Source organism: Primulina eburnea, chromosome 6 (assembly GCF_022965805.1).
Source record: "Primulina eburnea isolate SZY01 chromosome 6, ASM2296580v1, whole genome shotgun sequence".
Classification (NCBI taxonomy): domain Eukaryota; kingdom Viridiplantae; phylum Streptophyta; class Magnoliopsida; order Lamiales; family Gesneriaceae; genus Primulina; species Primulina eburnea.
In genome coordinates, this window is record NC_133106.1 from 37,998,712 (window position 1) to 38,022,632 (window position 23,921).

Below are 23,921 nucleotides of genomic sequence, written 5' to 3' on the forward strand. Positions count from 1 at the left end.
TTGCTTTTGGAGCCTTGTAAAAATATAGAAGACAAAATACGACATAATATAAAATTCTCAACTTTCATTTGAAAAGTATCAATGCATTATGGAACCACAAACAAGAAAATGAAACCAAAAAATATAGTGTTTTGAGGGATGACGTAGGGAGACAAAAAACGCCTAGGGTCAAAATTTGATATGGGAAACACAAGGTCACATTCTGCTTCTAAATTCACCATAAAATGTTTGCCATATTCCAATAACCCAGACCAGTCAGGAGGATTCCAAACATGTTTGGTGATTAAAATCGAGCTTTTCGTTTCCGGGCAGTGTACTTTGTGTCTGGAGGGACGGTGTTGCCCTTTCTTCTCATTTGTTCCTTCTTCCGCATAACCCACACTCTTCCTTTCACCTTCTTATTTAACTTTTGCTTTTTTCTAGGTCTGTGCCTGTCAGATACATAAACCTGCAATCGAGAAAGTATTGTTTCGTAAATAAGAAAACTGAAGTACCAAGTTTCCAGGAAAGAGACTTGATAAGTTATTAACAATGAAGTGTTCGATTATCATCACTATATATATCTGCTGATCAAGTAAATATGTACTCACGGATTCATTCTCTTCATCTCCGCTGCTCTCTTCATCACCGCAACTTTCCTCATCTTCATTTTTCCCTTTCGGAATGGCGCTTCTTAGAGACGGTGGCCCACAAGTGAGTACAAGGTATTCTTTTCTACTCTTTGTACTGTACAAGAAGAAAACCTATGATTGGAGCGACAACTATTTACCTGGAGCATTCTTTTCTTTTCAACATATTGTGTCTTGAATCCACTTCAAAAATGAAACTATTACGGACCTAAATGATATGGGCCAAAATCAGCGGCTACTAATGAAGAGAATTTTAGTAGTAGCAGCCTGGGAAAAGGGGTTATGAAAAGAAAGGAGTTGGTTAGAGTTGGGGTTGTCGATTACTCTGTTTACTCTTATTTAATTAGCTTTTGCTAGGGAATAGCTTTGGCAGGGAATTGAAGGAAGTAAAATTCCTTGTACAGAGCCAACTCTGAGAAAAATTATGGCATATCATATATATTAAACTTTATCATGTTGATTCCTTCTTATTTGCTCGTCTCCTTAGTTATTTCTTTTCTAACTCATTTCGGAGTCTTAACAGAAACAAACTAGAGGGAAGAAATGCCAGGAAGCTGACAGGACATAGTGGGAATTATTGAATACCTGTGCGGGAAGTCAACAACTACTCCCCCAGAAAAGCCAGCTCGCATAGCAAAACCTAGAATCAGCTCACGTTGAGCCAGATTTTCAGGATACACTTGCAACACGGCCCTTGCTCCACGCGCTATACATCGGTACAATGACCCAAAAAATGCCCTGTAATGATTTATTAAAAATTCAGATTTGTATGTTCACTGCAGAAGGCATGAGTGAACAGCCAATCACAAAGCAACATGTGCCATTTATCAGTATCGATGTAAGACATGAAAGGGCAAAATATATTACATACTTCAATCTCAAACGTGGATCGTGATAAGATTTGTCTGCATTGCACAACCACTGGCAGGAGAGAATGAAACAGTAGGAAGACATAAGACGGGGATAATTTGCCAAAAAAGAGAAAAAAGAAAGAGATCTATAGGTTATGGAAACCTATTTCGTAGAGATGTAAGTGTATGGTTATAAATACTGCAAATTTAAACCCAACGGCAGGTAACTGAACCAAGTCCACGATAATTTAAATTTCATCATAGTTTGTACAGCAAAATATATCACAAATTAAAGAAATTACTGGTGCCACAAGGTACAGATATATACGGTCACAAAAATATCATTGTTTTCAAGTTATAAAGACCTTTTATACTCTTAAAATTGAAACCACTTACATGGATTGGTCTCCATATTAATTAATTATGATCTATAAAAGCACATATCATCAGAAAGGCACAGAAGAATAACCTGTACAGCTGATATACTAATGGCACCATCAAGAACTCCCGGTCGTAGCCCCAAACCCTACAATGGTTTAACGTGCATACATGATTATGCATCAAATCAAAACAGAGAAAAATGACACGCCACAAACTAAATGATCGATCAAGTTTTAGACATTCAATTCAAATAGGTAAGGTAAACTAGCAAGCTTTAAAACAATAACGTTGCAATGATTGGTGGGATGATATTTTCACTCGTTGAAAATAAAGAATCCCTATACCTAATCTTACCTTCACATATAACCATTTGACTTCACCACAAATCTGAGAAACCTTAATTTAATTTTAATGTATTACATATGGTTCTCATCATCATCATCATTCTGGGCATGGAGATCTGGGATCAAATATTTACATTTTTCCACCACAATTTACAAACCAGCTTTAGCAAATCAAAAGCAACAAAAGAGATGAAGGGTGATTGATTCAAAACCCGGAAAGTTTTCCCATCTAAAAGTGTCTTTTGAAAAAAAAAAGTCCAGCAGTTCTGAATGAATGCATCCCTTATTTCTAAAGATTACTGGAAAAGATCTAACCTTTTCTCGAAGATCAACTATGATATCTTAATCACAATTTATGAGCAAATGTAGAAATTTATTTAATAATGGCAAAGAAAAACAATGACATTGGATTCTCAAATTTATATTCCACATATTTGCAAAGCTTATAAAGAATTAAATAAAAATAATAATACATCTTTTATGCCATTAGCTTTTGAGAATGAAATTTGATTGGTATGAACCAAACACTTTAGTGCCAACCTGCCCCATGTCACTAAGCAAAAGGTCACCCTCAACTTCACGCTCCAATGCAACGTCTGGATTAAACACAAAGTAACAAATTTTAAAATATAACCATGAACGAGTAAGTTGTATGTCATTCGGACTATAATAAAAAAAGAAAAGCCACATACCTAACATTGCTTGTGATATATCTAAACCAATCCACTGGTGACCATTTTCTGTTAATGTCTCCCCGCTGAGTCCTGATCCACAACCTAATAAAGCCATTGAAATAATAAAGGGTTACACCAATATCAAAATGAAAAAGTGAACGTCTAGAATTAAAAAGGCTAGTGCATAACCTGGCATCTTGAAAACTCACATAAGTTTGTATAAAGACACATAAGAAATTATGTGAGCCATCACAATTGAGTACATATGAAAAGCATATCTCTTCCTTGCCACTACTTTTTTTGGGGGGAAATATTTAGCATCCAAACATTATTCTTGTAGCTTGATATATTGGACTGATACAGAGACCTCAAAAATGGAACAATTACATAGACATATTATGCACCATGTCTTTTGATTTACCAATTTGAAACTTGAACTCACGATTAACAATCTAAATTCTACCCTAAAAAAACCAATCAACTAATTAATTATTCTAGACTCATGGAGTTCAAGTCAATCACAAACACTTTAGAAAATATACACCCAACTTCACGAGTAATTAATGTGAACTGAATCCAAAAATAAAGGATAGAAAATTACCAATATCAAGTAGTAATCTGGGTATGTTGTCATCAGGCAATGCAAGAAGCTCCAACGCCCTCTCCGAAAGTTTATCCTTTAAAGAGATCAACAGCATCGAGAAAACATTAATACATCCATGCATTAAATTGGAGATGCAAGTAAAGAAAGTACCTGAATATCGATGATACGAGAAGAGGATGTGTACTTGCGAGCTTCCTCATCATTGTAGAATATCTCTGGTGGGGCTTGGAGCTCTGGTCGAGATGTCATCTTCTTCCTTAGCTTGCCAAAGAATAATATTAAGCTAATAGTAATATTTAATTTTGTGACTCCAACTCTAAGCCATTCACTCATCAACTAGACAGTTTCAAAGTTGGATAATAATGGACAATAAACCCTTTTAAGTACGAGAAAGTGGAGTTTTAACTTTTAAGTATGGTCCTAGCGGAATAAAATTTGGGATGAGTTCCCATTGAATCTCCCCCTTCGAACCTGAACTTAAAAATTTCCTTTCACTCAGTTAAAATACACCAAATAAAAAAGGAAAGAAAGAAAACAAATTTTCACTAAAGAAAAAAAAAAGAATTTTACTCACACGGGATTCTTCGGAATATAATGCAGGATATACCATGTTTATGGGATCAGAACGAAGCCATGAGAGTCTACCCAAGCAACCGATATTTTGTGCAAAAGACATCAAAACAGAAACTTGGAAATTACTGGGCTTAGGGTATTACCTGGGTGATTGGCTTGAGTGGGGCCAGTGTTTGTGCGATTGAAGGTGACTCGAGGATGAGAATTGACGGAGATAGGTGAGTATGTGGAGTAGAGGTGAGCATTCGGTCGGTTCAATTACCGACCGAACCGAATTAGCCATAACCGAACCGAATTATTTAGCCATAAGCGAACCGACCGAAATATTTTTCATAACCGATTAAAACCAAATTTAAATCGGTGACCGAATTAACCGGTGACCGAATTAACCGATCAGTTTTTAAAAAAATGTATGTTTCCAACTTCCAAGTACAGAGTTCATGTAATATTAAGCAATCATAAGTTAAGTCTGCACTTGTTTCCAACTTCCAAGTACAGAAAAATTGCAATGAAGAGGAGCTATCCCCATAATCATGCTCTTTAAATGACACTCGCATTTTCAACAAAAAAACGAAAAAATAAATCTCAAATAACAAAAACTTGGTCTTGATAACGAGGAACAAACCTGAATGGAGCGGAAAGCTAGCTAAAATATTAAATCAAACATAAATTATTCTCAGGCTCATTTTGAAGTAATGTAAACAACGAAATTAGATTATCGTTGGGAATAGAAATTGATCCAAATAATAAAATCACCGGGAACCAAAGAAACAAGAAACTCTTAATTAAATTCACATGACACAGCTGTAATTTCTTCAACTGATGGGCATAAAAAACTTGGGTATACTAATTGACCAACATTAATCACCCATACTTCGCTGTGTATTTTATCCATGAACCATACATGAAAACCATAACAGAGTGCATCAATCTTATTCACACATTCCATCAAGAGTGTAACTCTTTCCAGTATTCAAAAAAACTTACCAGTGAAGAATAGAGAATGACCGGCGCTGAGAGATGGGTGGGCGGCAGTCCGGCGGATTAAGTAAGAGTGGAGAATAACAAATTTTAAGGGTGGGCGGCGGATGAAAACGTAAGATTTGAATTAGGTTTAATATCGTGATTGTGAAAGCCTGAAAGGGGAATAACAAATTAAATTTTAAAATTAAAAATTTAAATATATATATATATAATAAAACTTTATTAAATAATAATATTTATTAAATCGGTTAACCGATTTCAAAATTTTGAAAACCGTAACCGAACTGAATTAACTAAAATAACCGATATTTTTTTATTTTAAAACTGAATTTCCGAAATAACCGAACCGAATTTCCGAATTTGCTCGATTCGATCGGTTAATTCGGTTTAATCGAAATATTCCTCACCCTTAATGTTGAGGCGTAAGCTAGAGAAAGCGGAGGAGTAGACAGCGATCGCACGGTGCGAGTTGGCTGCTGCTGGACGGCGCAAGTGGTCGCTTCGAAATATTTGTGGTGCATATATCGCTATATAGGGTTTAACAAAATTTGATTTTTTTTCTTTTTTTTTTCTTTTTTCTTTTAATTTTCCTAGAGGTTCTGACTTTCCACATTTGGCTTCAAGCAAAATTTCTTTTTTTCCCAACAAGAAATTCTGAATTTTCACATTTGGGCTTGAATCAAGCGAATTAATCCATTTATATATAAGTAAACTTTAATTTAAAAAATCGAAAAATAAATATTCAAAAAAGAATTGCAGATCAATTGATATTTGCGTACATAAAATTTCTACATTTATTTTCCTTATAGAAGCATATTAGTAACTAATAAGAATTCGAAATAAATAGTCAGCGGTCTCGAGTCTTAATTAACAAATAATTTTAGATCCAACACCTTGCTACACCTAGGTGATCTAGCTAATTTTAGGTCGGACTTGGCATCCCACAACCACCTTTTAAAAACATAACCAGTTAATGATCGTGAATTTTGCGTGTTGACGAGGAATTCATAAGATTCAAGCCTCCCCAGAACTTCGTTCGACATAAACAAAGGCGATTTTTAAGATGGGAACTGAAAGTTTAAAATTTTTTGTTGTATAATACCATGTGAATATTAAAAAAAGAAAGCAACTTGACCATGTATTTGTATGATGAGAACATCTCCATAGGGCCACAATTCATATAACGTTTCAATTGGCAACAGAGAACCAAAAAAAATTAGGGTCACAAAGCTTACAAGTATGGGATAAAGTTAGACAAGCACCCTCTTCAAAGCGATGCATTTCCTAAATCGATCACAACAAATGCATTATACAAAGAGAAGAATATCAGCAATACTACAAATCAAAACTTTTATCGTTCCAAATAGCATGTCACAGCCGCGCGTTGATTAGACCTTGCAAGGCAGCCATCAACTACTGACATGCTAAATGCATATTGCACAAGCCAATAAAACAATTTGCAATTACAAAAAATAAGGTACTCCACTTCTGGGTCCTCGCATCTGATTGTTCTCCTCAGTCTCGGTGAAGAACTTCACTTCTCTCTCCTAATGAAAAGTAAGGCAAAAATGATTTCTAATCAGGTCAATATGCCCAACTGGAGCAGATGAATTACATGAAACATCCAACCTTTATCAAACATCCAGGATCTATTGCAGCTTCACTAAGTTCTGTCCAAATACCCTCCCAATTTTCTTCATTTCAAATTTCATGTTTCAAATGGTATTCCGACCTCTAGTTTCATGCAACTTATGCGAAAGACGTATTTAAATGTGGTGTAGAAATAAGTGCGCTAAACCATGAAACATGACACAGAAACATAAATGGGCAAGGATTCTAGTGCTAGATATTTAAAATAGCTAGATTCTCACATTTAATAATTTTAAGATTGCGAAAACTAGTTGCATAAACCGAAACATATAGAACAGACTCCCACAAAAGCCATAGTTGGATTGTGAACTCATATTCTAGAGTAATACAATTTTGATTTAGGGATAAAAAAAAATTCCTTAGCCGACACTCTTAACAACAGGAGTATTTGTTCATTTTAATTGATACTGTTTTGACGACTGATGCTCTTTTATTGTAGTAAATGTCCAGATGTGTAACAGACCCTAAATGTCGGTTAAGAGGAGAAGCTTCGTTTGCTCGATTATATTTTCAAACTTTGACTAAGTAGCAATAAAATGACCCGCAAACTTCAACTATAATATTAAAATGACCCACACAAACACACAGCTGGAAAGAGGGGGTGGGGGAAGAGGTTGCACACTAATACCATATTCTCATTGAAACTCAATATCGAGGCAACATTTCCGCAGCGGTAACAATAATTTGGTGCAGACCACACCTGCATAGTCCACAGTGCAACAATGACCAAATGGATGTAGGATGAGATACTATGTTGTAATCCTTGATATAGAATTACTTACAGTTACAAGTCCTTTATCTTGGAACATATACTTCAAACCTTCTTGAACAAGTTGATGTGCCCGGCAGACCAGATCAAGTTTGTTGATGTGATTAAACTACAAAAACAATTACAATGTTAGCATGGACACCTTGAAACTAAAGCTAAACTAAACCAATTTTCATAAACCAATTTTGCGATTTCGAGCGTTCATTTTGAAGACAGTGGAAGTTCATTACATCATAAACGACATGTGCACGATATTTGCGGAGTTTACCCAAGGCACATTCTTACCTCAGATGTAACCCTGGATCCGAAAAGCCAACCTGCACCTCGAGGACTTACTGCCCATGTCTCAATATCTTCAGGGTCACTCCACATTAAATCACAGAACGGCCCTTCATGCGGAATTTCACAGTTCCGTTCAATAACTCGAATCTGAAAGGAAACCCAAGAATTTTAAAAAAACAAAAAAAAAAGTTAACAAAACACAGCAGCATATTACGCCACCATCAAACTTATCATGACAATACTTTAAACACGCAGAAACAAAGTAGAATAACATATCAGTCATATAAATAAAACTCATTGTGAGAGGTTATAAATCTCCATAAATCAGAAAAAAAAAATCCCATGTTAAACATGAAACTATCCTCACACAATGAGCTAATGCAGACACCAAATAACATGTAACATATTCAATCTTAAGAAAAGTATGCTAGCACTTACTGAATCTCACAACACAACATTTCATCGAAGTTTGAGTTGTCTGAAAGAAAAAAATGTGAAAAAGGAAAAAAAAATGACAGTGATTAGACCTGGTCGATGCTTCTAATATCTGGGGATAGGCCACCATGTACGCACAGTACCTGGCATTCAAAAAACGTAGAATGTAATTGCAGGAAGGAAGTAAAGAGAGCAGAAATAAAAACAAAAAACTACCCCTAGTGGGATAATCAGATAATTATAAACCTTAGCTTTTCCCATAGTTGTCAAGGGCGCAAGGCGCACCGAAGCGCACAAGGGCTATGGAGCCTGAGGCGAAAGGCGCAAGAGGAGACGCGCGCCTTACCCAAGCAATGCGCACATTTTTTATTTTTTTTAAATATATTTATCTTAGATTAATATATTAAAATATGAAATAATTAAGTCACAATGTCACATAAAACAACAAATAATTAATAAGTTCATAATAATAAGTAACACGATTAAAATTCTTCAATCATCCAAATCAAGTTCATCTTCTTCCATCAAATCATCAGAGTCCCTAGAACTTTCGGAGAATTGCATTTTCAATTTGTGAACTTGGGCTGCTAGGGTTTGGGGTTGGGTTGGGCCTTTTGCAATTTAAGTTACTAATTTTTAAAAAATGGAAATACAACTTCTCAGTTAGTGAATTTTTTTTTTTTTAAAAAAAAACAATCTCAGGCGCGCCTAAGCCTTTTGCAATTTAAGTTACTAATTTTAAAAAAAAAAAACAGAAATGCAACTTCTCGGTTTGTGAATTTTTTTTTAAAAAAGCAATCTCAGGTGCGCCCCGGAGCGCCTGGGCTCGCCTTTGTGAATCATTGCGCCTGGGGCCGCGTCCACGCCTGGTTGCGCCTCTCGCGTTAAGCCTTTGACAACTATGGCTTTTCCTGGAAGAATTCAAATTATTCCGAGAACTCGGTTAACATGGAATAATGCATACCGTCCCATCAATAATTGCTGATAGAGTTAAATAGTCGAAAACATCTGTGCAATATCGCCAAGCATTAGCATTCCCATACTTCCTTTGGCATTCATCATAGAATCCATAAACCTGTCAAGGACAACGCCTGTAAAAACTCATTGATTTTATTTGGAACTTGTATTTGTCAAATTCATTTAAAGTAAGTAGATTTTTCTTATCTGAAGTTGATTATCGTATTGTTATTACCATGGTGTTTCTCATAGACGACAATAGTTACTGAATCACGTCCAGAAAATAAATTGTCAATTCCACATATCATGCATGACTCAAACCAAGACTTTAATTTTATTGTCATTCCTAGATGAAATGTATTCAGACATGAGTATAAAAAGTGAATACAAAACTTAGAGATAATTGAGAATTAACTTAAGCAATGAAAAACAAAAATATAAAGATGAATCCTAAAGCTTTGTTCTCCATCTATCATTAAACCTCTTTCAAAAACTGTTATCCTTCTAATTATCGTTAATTTAGTACTTTACTTTCTTTTTTTGGTCCAAATAATTTGGTACATCTAATTTCATTGTTTTTTTTTTTTGCAACACAAAACTTCATTTCAATTTCTTTCATATGGACTCGAGAATCTAAGCTACATTACAGTAACTTACTAGCCGATAAGGCATCAATTTTGAGTTTATCAGCATTTAGCCTAAAAAAATCCCTTCAGAGTCACACTCGTCCAGATAGATTTCAACCAGTAATTCGCGGACTTAAATCAAGACAACTATGGCAGCTGCCTAATAAAAAATTTCTGCATAAATGAATGGTCTAACTACGGCAATTAATCAAAAAATATCCACAATTAACTAAGTTTGTAACACCAATTACCTGTGTTAATTGTCTGCTTTCGTGATTTCCACGTAGGAGAGTAATGTTAGCTGGGTATCTGGAAGAAAATCTCCAGTTCAAAAATAGTTTGAAATGTTGTTCCTTGTCTTGGAACTTTTTGTCAACCAACCAAGCTTACAGCATAGTAAATCCATTTCCTCATCATAGAAACTTAAATATTTTCAAATGAAAAGTTAATATTCTCAGGGACAATAATGTGTTGTGGGTAATGGCCAACAAATCACCACAGTGGTAAGGCAATTAGTCTCCCGAGTCTAGGGTCCAGTTCTTCAGGGTTTAATTCAATTGGATGCATGTTTAAGAAAATAATGAAAAAGATAGGTAATGGGTAGAACTTTGTGTCATTCTGTCATGATTTTTTGTGACAAGTGAAACTGAGCGTTTTCATATTGACGATTGCAATCCTCAACTGGTGGATACTAATTCAATTAAATAAACAAAAATGAAGAGAAATATGACGCACTCATTTAATCAAAAAACTGCATAACATTTAGTCATAAAACAGTAATATTAGCAACTAACTAAACCATTGAGATCAACCATCCTTTAACCTCCATTAATGAAATCAAACTGAACTCTGAATTTAAATTCTAGATTGATTTCATGAAAAAAGTCGCTAAGAAATATATCCCTGGCAGGTTCTGCATGACACTGGATGATTCTTTATTGCAATGGTTTCATTAACCTCTTAGCTGAGGAATATAATAGAAAAATAAGGCGAACTGACTTGCAAGCAACTTAAAAGTGCAAATCCAACCCACACACAATAAATTCTCCTGCTTTTCACACACCTTGCTTTGAGAAGCAAAAGAATGGTGAAAACTTCTAGACTGTTATAACCACGATCAACAAAATCTCCCTGCCAAGAAATAAGAAGTTTCAAAGTGAAATAAAATACAAATAAACCAGGCATAAGAAAAAAATATATTATGATTACCATAAATATGTAATTGGTCTCTGGTACGTGACCTCCAGTCAGGAAAAGTTTCATTAGATCGTGAAACTGTCCATGGATGTCCCCACATACAGTGACTGGACTATTAACGGGCTGAACATTTGACTCCTCGATCAATATCTCTTTTACCTAATACAAGAAAGGAACACAATTAAATTTAAGAACAACAGATCCACAGAGTATCACAAGAAAACAGTAGAAATACTGCATATTGTAGCAGCTAAGTAAATGACAGCCATAAATTTCCTAAAACATTTAGGTGCACAAGCACATTAAGATCTAGGCATCATATGTTCACAATCAAATTATATCAAGTCGTGGATACCATAAACAAGCCAAACACGAGTCATAAAAAACAGCGTATGGTTCAGCACCAAGCTGAGAAAAGGTCAGGCAAAAGTTTCAGTAAAAGTCTGCTACCCAAGTATCTAAGAGTTTGCATAGTTAACCAGGTCCACATCATTGGGAAACCGTCTGTGCAAACATTATTGGGTTGAAGAAGGTACCACCTCTACACTCCAGATGGTTTACTTTGAACAAAAGCACGTACAACTCAAATCTCTAGGTTATCAGGTCTAGGATGATTGGTGCACATTAGGCTAGCGACAAATAAAAGGTCACCGGCATAAGTGACAGGCCGAAATATGCTTACTTGAAAGAACATCGTTTCAATTGGTGTGACCGGCATAATGGACACAGTTACAGGAAAGTGATAACATGTTTGGACAAGAGAAGAAATGCAAAAAATTATGGTGGACAGTGATGCTAGTAACTATTTGAGAATCGTGTAAAGAAATTGACATAAGGATCCTAGAAGGAATAAAAGGTGACATATGTGATAGACAACTAATTTTTATTAAAAGATATATATTAAAAAAACAAAACAACGAACCCTGTGAAACCCTAATTACAATATCTTGACAGTTCTACTCAATATTCAACCACGAAACAAATGTACAGGACAAAAACCTAGCTCCCAGGTGATATTGGCAGTGAAAATTTATCCTTCCAGACCACCAAAATAATTTTCTCCGATCAATTCACAGAGTAAGAGAAAATGAACAGATACAAGAAAAGGTGCAAGAAGAAGAATCGAATACGTATTCGCAGAGGAGCTGAAGTTCGTCTTCGGACAAGTGCTGACCCTCTTTCACCTTCACCATCCACTTGTCCAAATCCATACCGTTGTCTTGTCAATCAACGAAGAATAACTGGGTCGAAGAATCCGTAACAGTATTGGAAAAAGACACGTATATATGCAGAGATCTATTGCTCGATCGGAGACACGAGGTACGGCGGAGGGGCGGACAAAATCTGTTGAACCAAAGATTCCACGAATCTCAACCCCCTTTTGCTTCGCTATAGCTCGCGACACGGGCTGGGTCAAATTTGGGTGCATCGAGCACCCGTGGTTCGCCTAATCATTTTTATTTTTAAATTTGTTTTTATCGAATGCTTAATTAAATTAAATTATCGGTATATTTAATTTTATTTATTTCATTTTAAAGATAAAAATTTATGTGAAAGGGTTTATTTTGTGAGACAGATTTCTTATTTACGTCATCCATGAAAAAATATTATTTTTTATGTTAAGAGTATTATTTTTTATTGTGAATATCAGTAAGATTGACATATCAGATAAAGATTTGTGATATCGTCTCACAAGAGACCTACTCTTCATTAAATATGATAAAATTTATTAGTTAATTCAATTTCAGAAATTTAAAAAATAAAATATGATATCTTGTAGTTATAAGTCTGTAATAAATTTACATAAAATATGTTTTTATAATAATTTTTTTATTATCGAAAATGCCATGTAGAGTATTTTTCAGTCAATTAAAAATATCGCATTAATTTGGAAGGTAGAATTCAGCACATTAATATATTTATGTATAAAATCTCCCACCATAAATAGAGAAAGAGCATAAATCATAAATGTTAATTTTCAAAACTAACATATGGTTTAAAGAATGTGATAGAACGATGATTTCCAAAATCCTTATGCTATATCAACTGAGATTAAATGTCTATGAAAAAAATAAATTTAAAACTTCAAATATTTATCAAATTCAATGATAAGTAAAACTCGTAAATTGAAATAGTATTATACGACAACATTTATTTTAATCGCATCTAATTTACATGTCAGACTATTTTTTAAAAATAATCTACTAATTTTTTTTTTCTTCCGAAAGTTTACATTCACAAAGTATATTTATTAAATAATTTATTTTTTTGCTACAGAAATTTATAGCCCAGTGTAAAAATAATAATAGCCCAGCCCGGTTAAATTGGGCTTTAAAAATATTATGTAAGTAAGGATTTATGAATTTCAAAATAAAAAGGTAAAAAATTATTTTAAAAAACAATGCATGAAATAAAATGTCATGCTTAAGTGTTTTAAAGATACACTTGGGTTTCCACTCAGGAGGATATTTTTTTTCCGAGCATAGTAGTAGATAATAAAAAAAATAAAAGAGATATAACTGAACTCAATTAAAGAAAAAAATATGACAAAATATATATAACTATTTACAAATTCTTATTGACGTTAGACTAAAAAAATAAAAATTATGCAATCAAATTGCAACATAAAAAAGATATATGAAACGAACCGATCAACTTGTAACGTGAAACGCAGCAAGGTTGCAACTTGGCATTTAGATAAACAACAATTAAAGATGTATATAAATAAATTAATTGTTCTAAATACTATAAGGCAAAAAGTTGTGTTAGACGGTCTCACGGGTCGTATTTGTGAGACGGATCGTCATCAATGAAAAATTACTATTTTTTATGTTAAGAATATTACTTTTTATTGTGAATATAAGTATGGTTGACCTGTCTCACGGATTAAGATTCGTGAGACGATCTCACATGAGACCTACCCATATTATAATAACAATAATAGTGATAATAATAATTATAATAATAATAATAATAATAATAATAATAATCAACCTCGAGCTTTTAAAAATTCTATAATTTTTGGCGGTCAAACTCAAAAGTGAATGCCAGTGTGGATCTTGAGAAGTGGGCATAGCCGGAAAATTTTAAAAATATATTCACAACATTTTAGTCAAACTTGTGGTTGATTAAATTAATTCATATGTACTGGAAAATAGAATTATGGATGCTTCAACGACAAGATAGTGCTCGCCCCGTGGCATGATGGCGACTCTTGTAATAATTTCAATCGTGCATTTAAAAGTTTCTTCGTACGAGGGATTATATATATATATATATATATATATATATATATATATATATATAGATATATCATAATATTGAAAAATATTTATAAATGTAACATCTCATTAACTTCAAATATATAATATACAATTTTTTTATCCTACAATAGCATCATATTTAAATGTTGTTATATTATACTAAATACATGGACTACTATAAGACACGTGCCAAATATTTATTAATTAGGCAATTAGACATTTAAACAATTGAAATTGAAACTGAGTCAAAGACTCGAGAATTAATATCAGCACTCTAGATTCTATTGTTGTTTTATAAACTCACTAATTTTTAATCATGTTCATATTTACAATTATAAGTATTATTTTTAACATAAAAAATAATCATTTTTCATTGTTAATCCATACAAGATTTACAAAATTGATTGTAGAGATTGTGTTTTTTATGTTTTTTATTATATTATTTAATTCGATAATTATTATTTAAATACTAGAATAACTTGTGCTGCCACACCTTGTAGACGTGATGATATATATATAAAGGAGTCAACGAAGCCACTTGCACATTTCTTGCCTCGCTCGCCACCCAATTATACTCGCAATTCCCCAAATATGTACATGGTGTTAGCCTATTATATCCTCCATATATATCACCATATTCACCTTCATCTGCCTCGTTCTCAAAAGACTTTCGAAGAAGATGGCAATAGAAGATCATTTTTGCAGTGTTATTATATTTATAATTATAAGTTCTGTTTTTGTAATTATTTTCCTTGCCAAACTTGACAAGAAAAATGGTGGAACAAGAGGGAACAGGTTCCCTCCGGGAAGCAGAGGTTGGCCGATTGTGGGGGACAGCCTCAGCTGGTACAATGCTGTCGCAAGCTCTCATCCTCCTCGCTTCGTCGAGCAACAGGTTCAAAGGTACGTATTGTCGCACAGAACAACGTACAGAAGTCGTCGCGAGTGTGTGTGTGTGTGTGTATATATGTACTAATATATTAGCATATATATTCTCCGTACTATGTTCTCATTAATATTTTTCATGCCATTTATCGTGCATAACATCGAATATGATAGGTATGGGAAGACGTTCTCATGCAACGTTTTTGGTAAAAGGGCAGTGGTATCTGCTGATCCGGGGTTCAACCGATTCGTGATGCAGAATGAAGGGAAACTATTCGAGTCGAGCTACCCGAAATCTTTCAGAGATTTGGTGGGCAAGGATGGGGTGATCAATGCAAAGGGAGAGCAGCAGAGGAAACTTCATAGCATAGCCTCCAATATGATGCGTTTAGACAAGCTCAAGTTCCATTTCTTGCATGATATACAGATGGTTATGAAGCAATGCCTCGGAGACCTCCATGAAAATCAAGATGTTTTTCTCCAAGATTTCTGCAGGAAGGTAAATTTTACTTATAAATTCAAGATCACTCGTTGCAATCATCTGTATATTCTGATTATTACACTTTTTCAGAACTGGATAAGTCGAATTGGAGACTGGTTTTCTTGAAATGTTTTTATTTTTAGTAGATCGGCTTTTGTAAATACATGTAAAAAAAATTTGCTCTTGTTGATTAGTTATGTTTTAGGGAATGATTTGATCGGTCTCTGTTTATTAAAAATTTCTATATATATACATTTATATTTCTGGTTATCTTTTAGATAGCCATAAATTTGACGGTTAATCAGCTCCTGGGCGTGACCTCCGAATCAGAAGTGAACGAGATTGCTCAGTTGTTCTCTGATTTCGCCGATGGCTGCCTTTCCGTACCAATCAATCTCCCAGGCTTTGCGTATTACAAAGCTATGAAGGTCCTTACGTCAAACTTCACTCACACTAAAAAAAAATTCAAAATTTAGTTACGGTGACCTTTTCAATATTTGTTACTGTATTTTTAGGATTTATTGTTTTTGACAGGCAAGGGGAAGTATAATAGACAAAATCAATAGGACCATAGAGATTCATCGAGGGAATTCTTCTTCTAGTCCGGCGATCGGAAATGGTGTGCTGGGGAGGTTACTAGAGGAAGAAAGCTTGGCCGATGATGCTGTTGCGGACTTCATTATCAACCTTCTCTTCGCGGGTAATGAGACGACTGCGAAAACCATGCTATTTGCTGTTTGTTTCCTCACTCAATGCCCCAAAGCCATGAAGCAACTGCTGGTACGTGCGTGTGGTCGCTGATTAATCACTCTTTAAATCTCGGTGCAAGAGTTTTTGTTAATTTCTAATATGTTTTTTTCCCCCATTAATTGTAAGGATAGGATGAGCAGCAGAGCCTGAGAATTCAAAGGGATGGAGAGATGCTAACTTGGCAAGATTACAAAGCTATGCCATTCACTCAATGTGTGAGTCTTGTTTGTATTTAATCCATTTGTTTGCTTATTATGCACCTTGTCGCTCGTTGGGCTCAAGCATGGAACATACAGGTAATCGATGAAACTCTTCGACTGGGCGGCATTGCGATTTGGTTGATGAGAGAAGCCAAAGTCGATGTTGAATACCAAGGTATATATATATATATATGTGTGTGTGTGCGCGCGCTACTGACAAATGAATGCTAGCTAGTTAATTTATACATCACCATGCATTTTGCTACTTGCAGAGTACATTATTCCTAAAGGGTGCTTTGTAGTTCCATTCCTTTCCGCTGTGCACTTGAATGAAAGTGTGTACGAGGATTGTCTCACGTTCAACCCGTGGAGATGGATGGCTCCAGAAAATCAGGTTTTCTGGATTAAAAGTCGTGATCGTAAAATATTCTTCGACGAAAATTACGAAAAGATGGATTGATCATGCATGTGCAATTTGATTGTTTGTAGGAGAAGCGAAACTGGAGGAGTAGTCCATATTTTACTCCATTTGGTGGAGGGGCTCGGTTCTGTCCAGGGGCAGAGTTAGCCCGCCTTCAAATAGCGCTCTTCCTCCATTATTTTGTCACCACATTTAGGTATAAATAAATCATCTGTACGATGATTATAATGAGTCAAAATTTTGATGAATATTGTTCATATTGATTCAGGTGGAAACAGTTGAAACAAGACAGGATGTCTTATTTTCCATCGGCTCGAATGGTGAATGGCTTCCAAATTCGACTGACTGAGATTTGAGCTAGCTGGAATTAAACCCCACTTGATGTATAAAATTATTAATATTGTTTCCATGTGTTGCTCTGTAAATTATTTTTGCCATGAATTAACATCTCTCTCTCTCTCTCTCTCTCTATATATAAATATATATTTGTTTATTAATCTATTCTTCATTAAAAGTAGCCATCTTGGATCTGTTAAGCTTCTTTCATTAAATGGCATCAGTCTTCTTTTGATAGGAAAGGTCTAATAATTAATAAATATATATATATCTCACTTTGAATCCTTTTCATTGAATTCCGATTTTCGTATGTATCTCTCTCAAAATAAGCATTTTTTTTTTCAAAATATTAAGTTTCTTCTCTTTTTTCGGTTGATTTAGTTGTATTTTTTTCTTGGTTTTACTAATACATCTCTAATAACTAAGTCTTGAAAAATGTATAAGTATGTACATTTGTTTTTTCGATAATTTTTTAAATTTATGTGAAAAACAAATAAACTTATATATTTGAGACAAGATAATATATTTTTTTAAACATTTATGTATTCAAGAGGTTGGAAATTCAAAGATAGTTATATATTATTTATTTTATAGTAGCTCCAAAGCAAGTCCACTGGCAACATAATATGTTTTTATTCGTTCATATTCTTCTTGTACATGCATATCTTGAGACTGTGTCAAAAACTAAATATATTATGCAGTATATACTGTAAGAACACAATAGATTTGTATAAAAGCTAAGGGACCTCACCATGTGTATTTTTTTATATCTAAAAAAAAACACCACACACACAACGAGTTTATGTAATTCCTACAAGAATATTTCAAAAGGGACAATATTTTTAAAGAATATTATAAGAAAATAAAAAACAAACATACCCTAACAATTCCCAAGAAATCTGAAGTGAAAGACCCATTTTGGCTAGTTTCGCTTGCACCGAAACGAAACAACCATCTGTACTTTCCCTTGAGGGAAACAAAATAGAAAATAGAACGTAAAGGGATAGCTACCACCCACTCTACAATATTTTCCCAAGTACGTTATTTCTTTGTGGAATTCAACACAAATTTCAATTATATTTTTAGGCCTTTTGAGAGTCGTACATCATAAATGCCAAACCACCTGCACTTTTTATTTACCCATAATACATTCAACACGAGTTACATTAGTACTCCTAGTATTTTAAATAATAATAATGATAATAATTTCAGTCAAAATATACATAAAACTCACACATGCACTGATATCATCGCGCGCTACAATTTCACATATCTAAGTCTGCTGTTGTGATTAGCTCTCAGGCACTTATTTTCCGATTCGATCGAAGTTAAGATCGATTTGGGTCGTTTTGATATAACGCAACAGGATCTTCGCGAACATGATTTCCTAGAGCTTAAGCAAATCTAGCTCATGGAGTCCTTGTTCATACTAATAAGCATGATGCATAACTACAGATATATCGGAGTGTTTATTCTACTCAGCAATATATTATATATAGATGGAAACCATACATGGAAATGAAGAAGGGGTTTGCCATTTATTTGTCTCTTACAATCTTACACGAATCGCAGTGTTTGAAATCAACCAAAAAGCAAATATACATATACATAAAATAAACTACGAATACCACTCGCTCTCGAATCTAAATAATTAAACACACTGGACATCGAATTTTTCGACATCCCACCATCGCCAACAGAAAACCCAAAAAAAAAAAAAATCACAAAGCAATCATCGAATTCCCAACATCTAAAAACTCTGCAGACGAGATTTGGGATTCTCTGTTTCTTGTTTGTCTCTTTCAAGAAACGCAACACACATGGAGCTACCGAATATAATGTCTTAGAGATACAGATTGTGGTACATATATTGATCACAACATGAGGCACGCGGACCAAACAACACAAGCAAGCTTATTCATGAGGTCTTTAATGGCGGATTAACGTTTATTGAGCAGGTTAGAACACTGTGATTCAATTGACATTATCGTCTTCCCTTGTTTGTTCAGAGGATTGTGAGGCCGGACCGGATAAAGAAGCTAGCAAGTTGAGATGGTGTCCCTGCACTTGAGCTATAGGGAAATAATTACCAACCCTTGCAGCGGATGCTTCCCCGAGCCCCAGAGGTTGCTGCTGCTGTAAGAACCTCAAAGAAGCTGTGGAATGTAGTTGCTGCTGGTGGTGGTGGTGGTGGTGCGGGGAGTTGCTAGATGCGGCCGCGGCAAACAATTCAGCTGGAGGAGCGGCAGCAAAGCTCCAAACTTGACCGAAGTCGGGCCTGGCGGGTAGAGCCCAGAATCCTCCCGCAGGCATACTGGGACCGACGGCGGCGGAAGCGGATTCTTCCTTCGTGAGATGGTTGTGTTGGTGGTCTTCATCAACGTCGGGACGGAGGCGCTTTCCGAGGATGAAGGGGGTCGGTGTGAGGACCTGCTGCGAATGGCCGTGTTTGAGTTCTAGGGCGGAGGACGAAGAAGGAGAAAGAGTGGAGAAAGTAGCCGGGGTGGTCCCTGTGCCCGTGGCAGCAATAATGGAAGGCTCCGCCTGGCGGAGGAGCCATTCAATGGTCTGCCCGTCGGACTTGTGGCCGAGCTCCCGAGTGAGCTGAAACACCCTGGCGGCGCATATGATAGGCATGCGGATGCGACGGCCGCGCCCGTCCACCTTGCTGTGTCTGTCCTTGGCGGGTGGCTTCTTCTTGACCGTCAAAGCGCCTGCGTTGGTGGCGGTGCTGCTAGTGGGGTGGTGGTGGCGATGAGAAGGATCTAGAATGGCTAGTGTTCCACCACCAGTGTTGCCCTCAGCTGCGGATGTTGACATAGCCGTAGAATCCAGCAGCAGAGAGCTCCCGTGGTGCTTCAATGGCAGCTCCAAATGAAAAATTTACGGGAGGCGGAATTTAGGAGCGAAATAGCAGCAGAGATTGAACTGATGTCGGAGGAGAGGGGAGAGATGAATAATGATTGAGGGACAGTAGCTGGTGGAGACAAGAAGAGGGGCACATGGGATGTGGGCTCCACTCTCCTACGTACTCTTAAAAAATACATCTCCCTTCGCCTCCATTTTTACATTTGCAACCCCTAAAATCTATTTCCTTACAAAAAGGCCCTATTCAACTTTTCAATTTCACTCCACTTTTCATCATAAAATCAATCGTAAGATTATTAATACTTTTTGTCACGTTATTTTAATAAAAAATATATATATAATTCAAATTAGTAATATTTTAAAAAAAGAGTACCGATTAAATTCCGATTTCCGATCAATCAATTCAATCATCCGAAATCATCTTTTGATTGAACATACAATCATCAGGGTAATGATCTTTTTAATGTATTTATTCCACATCAGCAATTTGTTAGTACATAATTGATTTCTTTATACATATTTTTTTGGGGTGGGGTGGTGGGGTAGAATAAGTAGTCAAGAATTGAAGAAAACAAAGGTACAAACATAGAGCAGTTGTCACTTGTATCTCATTCAAATATATAAATGTCACTCTATGTATTATATTTAGAAAGACGCCTTCTTTCAAATTTCCACTTAATAAATTACTTTTTTTTCAAGCTTGTATAATACTAGCTGACCTATCAGAATCAAGAATTCAAAACCTGTGCTTCAAATCAAACCCTCATGTACAGGAGGAAGCTCCGAATTCGTAAAAGATGATTAATTAGGTTCGGAGAGTTGGGGAATCAAATCAACAGCTGATTTTCCATATTTCTGCTATTATTATTTTTATGATACCAGGTGATCGATCATAAGTACAAATAGTCAGGTCACAGGTGAAATATTGTTTAATTATCCTGGATAAATTCTACATATATAGAATAAAACATTGTCTATATGTTTGATCCAATGGTTTATTTCTGAATATGTGGATCTCATTGTCCCCTAATGAACTGGGGCCTTTAGTATCGAATCAACCTTGTAACCCATAGTTCCATTTTTTTTTCTCTCGAATGAATGAATAATAATTAGTGCAACGTAGCTATTCTAAGTCATCCACATAGCCAAGCTTGTCCAGAAAACTCACACTTACAACTGCTTTTATCTATTACATAATTCCCTCTTTTCATATATAAACAATGAAATATTGAGTATAATGGGCAATATACGTAGTTCTAAACAATTTATGCGTAGTTCTTTCAAAACAAATCTATAAATGAGAGAAAAAATAAAAGACTGTGGTGGCGTCCGCTTTCCAGGGTAGAAATTGGAATACTTGCCAACTCTTTCAAAAAAGCCTATTTCGTTAAACTTGGTAGTAATAATAATGCAATAAAGAAGACTGAGGTATCGGAAGATGTGATGCAACGTCCTTTATTTCTTGATCAAGAAGTTCCAGTATGTTACCTGCTCGTATTCACAACACATTACCAGCAGCTCGGGTAGACGAATATTTCTTCTTTGTTTCCATCTTAGCCTCATCATCCGCGGTCTTGAGATCCACGACTTCTCCCCGGAAGAGCGGGATGCATTGATTCAAATGTGAGATAATGTGCATGCGTGTACTTCAATCTGCATCGGAATTGAACCGGAACTCCATGTAATAAAAACAGTAGCAGATGGGCCGGAGTCGGATACTCCGACTGGCATGTCACGCATTTGGTTCTTGTTCACCCCACTACGTTGTTACAGAATTTGACGTTCTCGACCAAGCTCAGCTTCAGAAACAATAACCTGAATGACCTCTTCCAAGTCTCACAAATCTAGTGCGTTAATTTGGAGCAAGTTTTTCTATCGAGAAATCGGTTTTCGGGATCTATACCGTCCGGTTATCTGGATTTAATAGGATTGGAGCTTCAAGAAAAAAGACCTTTCGGGTTTGATTCCTCCTTTTGATCAGCAATCTGTAGTGGCTTTCAATGTCTCCCTCAATCGTCTACAAGTAAAGGTCCCCGAAACTCCTGTTCTGCAGAATTACGAAGAGTTCATTCGATAATAATGGGGGGTTTTGTGGGGGAGGAGTGATAATTGGATTAAATCCTTGTCCTAAATCCTGTTCCTTTTGCTCCCGCGCCTATTCCTGAGGCTCCCTGGCCCAGTCGCCACCTTAAATTATGGAGCATTGTGGTGATTGCAGTGGCGGCAGCATTTATTCCTTTATGCATGTGTCTGATTTTCATATGTTATTGCAGCAGGAAGAGGAACAAAACACGAAACTGTTTATTTCAATTTTCACATGCGTTATATCGACCTGTGTAAGTACGTATGTGCGCGTGTATTTTTTCAATTTTATCCAAAAAATACAAGTACCTAGTTCATAAATAATTACACAGTTTTCTAGTCATGTAAAAGGGTAATATTGTAGCAATTTCACCGTTCTAAAAGGGTAAAAAAAACAAAAGAGAGACATTAATTGGAGATATTGGTATATAAGCTACGTGGGTAGGAAGCTGCCTTGCTGGGATCGATGTATTGGTAGCTATCAAGAAAATGATCGAATGCTTAGTTTTCGAGAATTTTCTTTTAGATTCGGATTTGGTGGTCGAATAATAGTTTTTAAAGTAACCATGATTTGATTGGTAAGGTCAATAGTATTCTGATAGTTGAAAAACATGAAAGTCAAAACACGATAATGATTTTAATTCAAAAGAGAAACGCCATAATACATAGAAACCGCTGCAAAAAGAATGGACACGATAGATTTTCATTGAAGAAAAAGAAATACAAAGGATGTAGTTCGAAAAATAGCATTTACCTAATTCATTACTCCGATTAATATTAATTTGTATATGCATACAACCTGTAGATATTGGAGAGCTCTAACCGAGAAGGCTTTGGCCGTAGTTCACAGATGAACCAGAAAGCACATACACGGAATTAAATTTATTTCGTAAACCACTGTTTGACTTGGATGATCTATTACGCGGTCCTTCTGGTCCCAATGAGTTCCCTGTTCCTAAGGTGACACAAGCAGCCACAGTATTCAGAATTGGCTTTAGTGTGGATCTTAAGTTACGTTTGACACCACAGATCATCCACGAGTTGAATTATCTATAGCAGCTTGAATCAATATAATTTCAACACACTAACTACCAGTCCTCCAAAAGTGGGAATAAATATTACACGTGCCCATTTCACTTCAAGGGGTTCCTCTCTCAACCACGAGGCGCCTTGATTTGGGATTCCGTCGCAGCACAAGTCACGTATGTCATGCACCTGATATGTCATAATTTTCAGTTAGCATGGTCATAAAACATACGCCCGATTAAGTTAACTGCGATCTTCCAGTTGGCATTTATCCCCTAACCCGAGGATATATTCCGAAATCTACTTTTGTACAATACAAGGTCTGGAGAGAGGTGAAAGGTGCAGATTTAATCTGCGCAGTGCGTCACAATAGCATATAATGCATAGGTCAAGACTTCCAGAAACAATTTCTAGGCAACAGAGAATTAAAAGTCAGGGATTTCAATGCCATGAAACTGATATCTATAGGTATTAATTAGCAGATGGAATTTGGTTTTTACCGCGTAGTTGAAGAGGACAACGGTGATTCCAGGTGCTGCAACACTCTAGATTAACTTAGCATTAACTAGTCATGTCTAGAATATTCCGGATCCTCCTACACGATTCTAGGATGTTCAAGGCTCTTCAAGAACAACCTAGACGATTCCACCAAA

At 35.7% G+C, this 23,921-nt stretch overlaps 4 protein-coding genes across 7 annotated transcripts; 1 reads left to right on the forward strand and 3 right to left on the reverse strand.

Moving 5' to 3' along the window:
- Positions 1-27: 27 nt before the first annotated feature.
- LOC140835086 (18S rRNA (guanine-N(7))-methyltransferase RID2-like) lies at positions 28-5,184 on the reverse strand. Of its 4 annotated transcripts, none has more exons than XM_073200427.1 (10): positions 5,044-5,184; positions 3,634-3,739; positions 3,481-3,556; positions 2,898-2,981; positions 2,746-2,801; positions 1,950-2,006; positions 1,501-1,550; positions 1,215-1,367; positions 591-726; positions 28-448 (listed from the first exon to the last, which is right to left on the reverse strand). In XM_073200427.1, the coding sequence occupies exons 2-10, from the start codon at positions 3,730-3,732 to the stop codon at positions 284-286; spliced, it is 876 nt and encodes a 291-aa protein (XP_073056528.1). In that variant the 5' UTR covers positions 3,733-3,739; positions 5,044-5,184; the 3' UTR covers positions 28-283. The 4 variants fall into 4 exon arrangements, with proteins under 4 accessions (XP_073056528.1, XP_073056529.1, XP_073056525.1 ...); XM_073200428.1 differs by having other exon boundaries at positions 3,634-3,744; positions 5,044-5,158; XM_073200424.1 differs by lacking the exon at positions 5,044-5,184 and adding an exon at positions 4,200-5,017.
- Positions 5,185-6,197: 1,013 nt separating this feature from the next.
- On the reverse strand, positions 6,198-12,404 carry LOC140835087 (phytochrome-associated serine/threonine-protein phosphatase-like). Its single transcript, XM_073200429.1, has 10 exons — positions 12,087-12,404; positions 10,969-11,115; positions 10,823-10,890; positions 10,011-10,068; positions 9,141-9,251; positions 8,269-8,319; positions 7,745-7,888; positions 7,473-7,568; positions 7,319-7,390; positions 6,198-6,587 (listed from the first exon to the last, which is right to left on the reverse strand). The coding sequence occupies exons 1-10, from the start codon at positions 12,165-12,167 to the stop codon at positions 6,504-6,506; spliced, it is 912 nt and encodes a 303-aa protein (XP_073056530.1). The 5' UTR covers positions 12,168-12,404; the 3' UTR covers positions 6,198-6,503.
- A 2,385-nt stretch (positions 12,405-14,789) lies between these two features.
- On the forward strand, positions 14,790-17,391 carry LOC140833612 (abietadienol/abietadienal oxidase). Its single transcript, XM_073197946.1, has 9 exons — positions 14,790-15,122; positions 15,279-15,603; positions 15,864-16,013; positions 16,120-16,365; positions 16,467-16,550; positions 16,632-16,710; positions 16,808-16,929; positions 17,025-17,152; positions 17,225-17,391. The coding sequence occupies exons 1-9, from the start codon at positions 14,899-14,901 to the stop codon at positions 17,310-17,312; spliced, it is 1,446 nt and encodes a 481-aa protein (XP_073054047.1). The 5' UTR covers positions 14,790-14,898; the 3' UTR covers positions 17,313-17,391.
- Positions 17,392-18,805: 1,414 nt separating this feature from the next.
- Positions 18,806-20,290, reverse strand: LOC140835088 (transcription factor TCP21-like). Its single transcript, XM_073200430.1, has one exon. It carries the CDS (start codon positions 20,110-20,112, stop codon positions 19,267-19,269), a length of 846 nt encoding a protein of 281 aa, XP_073056531.1. The 5' UTR covers positions 20,113-20,290; the 3' UTR covers positions 18,806-19,266.
- Between the last annotated feature and the right edge of the window lie 3,631 nt (positions 20,291-23,921).

What these genes read in the sequence shown, in the direction of transcription:
- LOC140835086 (XM_073200424.1), bottom strand. Translation starts at nt 4,339, where the DNA reads ATGGCTAATTCGGTTCGGTCGGTAATTGAACCGACCGAATGCTCACCT. An exon ending in CAGATTACTACTTGATATTG is followed by an intron (nt 2,982 to 3,480) that starts GTAATTTTCTAT and finishes TGGCTTTATTAG; the next exon opens with GTTGTGGATCAGGACTCAGC. An exon ending in GAGATGAAGAGAATGAATCC is followed by an intron (nt 449 to 590) that starts GTGAGTACATAT and finishes TCTCGATTGCAG; the next exon opens with GTTTATGTATCTGACAGGCA.
- LOC140835087 (XM_073200429.1), bottom strand. Translation starts at nt 12,167, where the DNA reads ATGGATTTGGACAAGTGGATGGTGAAGGTGAAAGAGGGTCAGCACTTG. An exon ending in TTCAGCTCCTCTGCGAATAC is followed by an intron (nt 11,116 to 12,086) that starts GTATTCGATTCT and finishes TTCTTGTATTAG; the next exon opens with GTAAAAGAGATATTGATCGA. An exon ending in AAAGCAGACAATTAACACAG is followed by an intron (nt 9,252 to 10,010) that starts GTAATTGGTGTT and finishes TGTCCTTGACAG; the next exon opens with GTTTATGGATTCTATGATGA.
- LOC140833612 (XM_073197946.1), top strand. Translation starts at nt 14,899, where the DNA reads ATGGCAATAGAAGATCATTTTTGCAGTGTTATTATATTTATAATTATA. An exon ending in TCCAAGATTTCTGCAGGAAG is followed by an intron (nt 15,604 to 15,863) that starts GTAAATTTTACT and finishes GTTATCTTTTAG; the next exon opens with ATAGCCATAAATTTGACGGT. An exon ending in CTATGCCATTCACTCAATGT is followed by an intron (nt 16,551 to 16,631) that starts GTGAGTCTTGTT and finishes TGGAACATACAG; the next exon opens with GTAATCGATGAAACTCTTCG.
- LOC140835088 (XM_073200430.1), bottom strand. Translation starts at nt 20,112, where the DNA reads ATGTCAACATCCGCAGCTGAGGGCAACACTGGTGGTGGAACACTAGCC.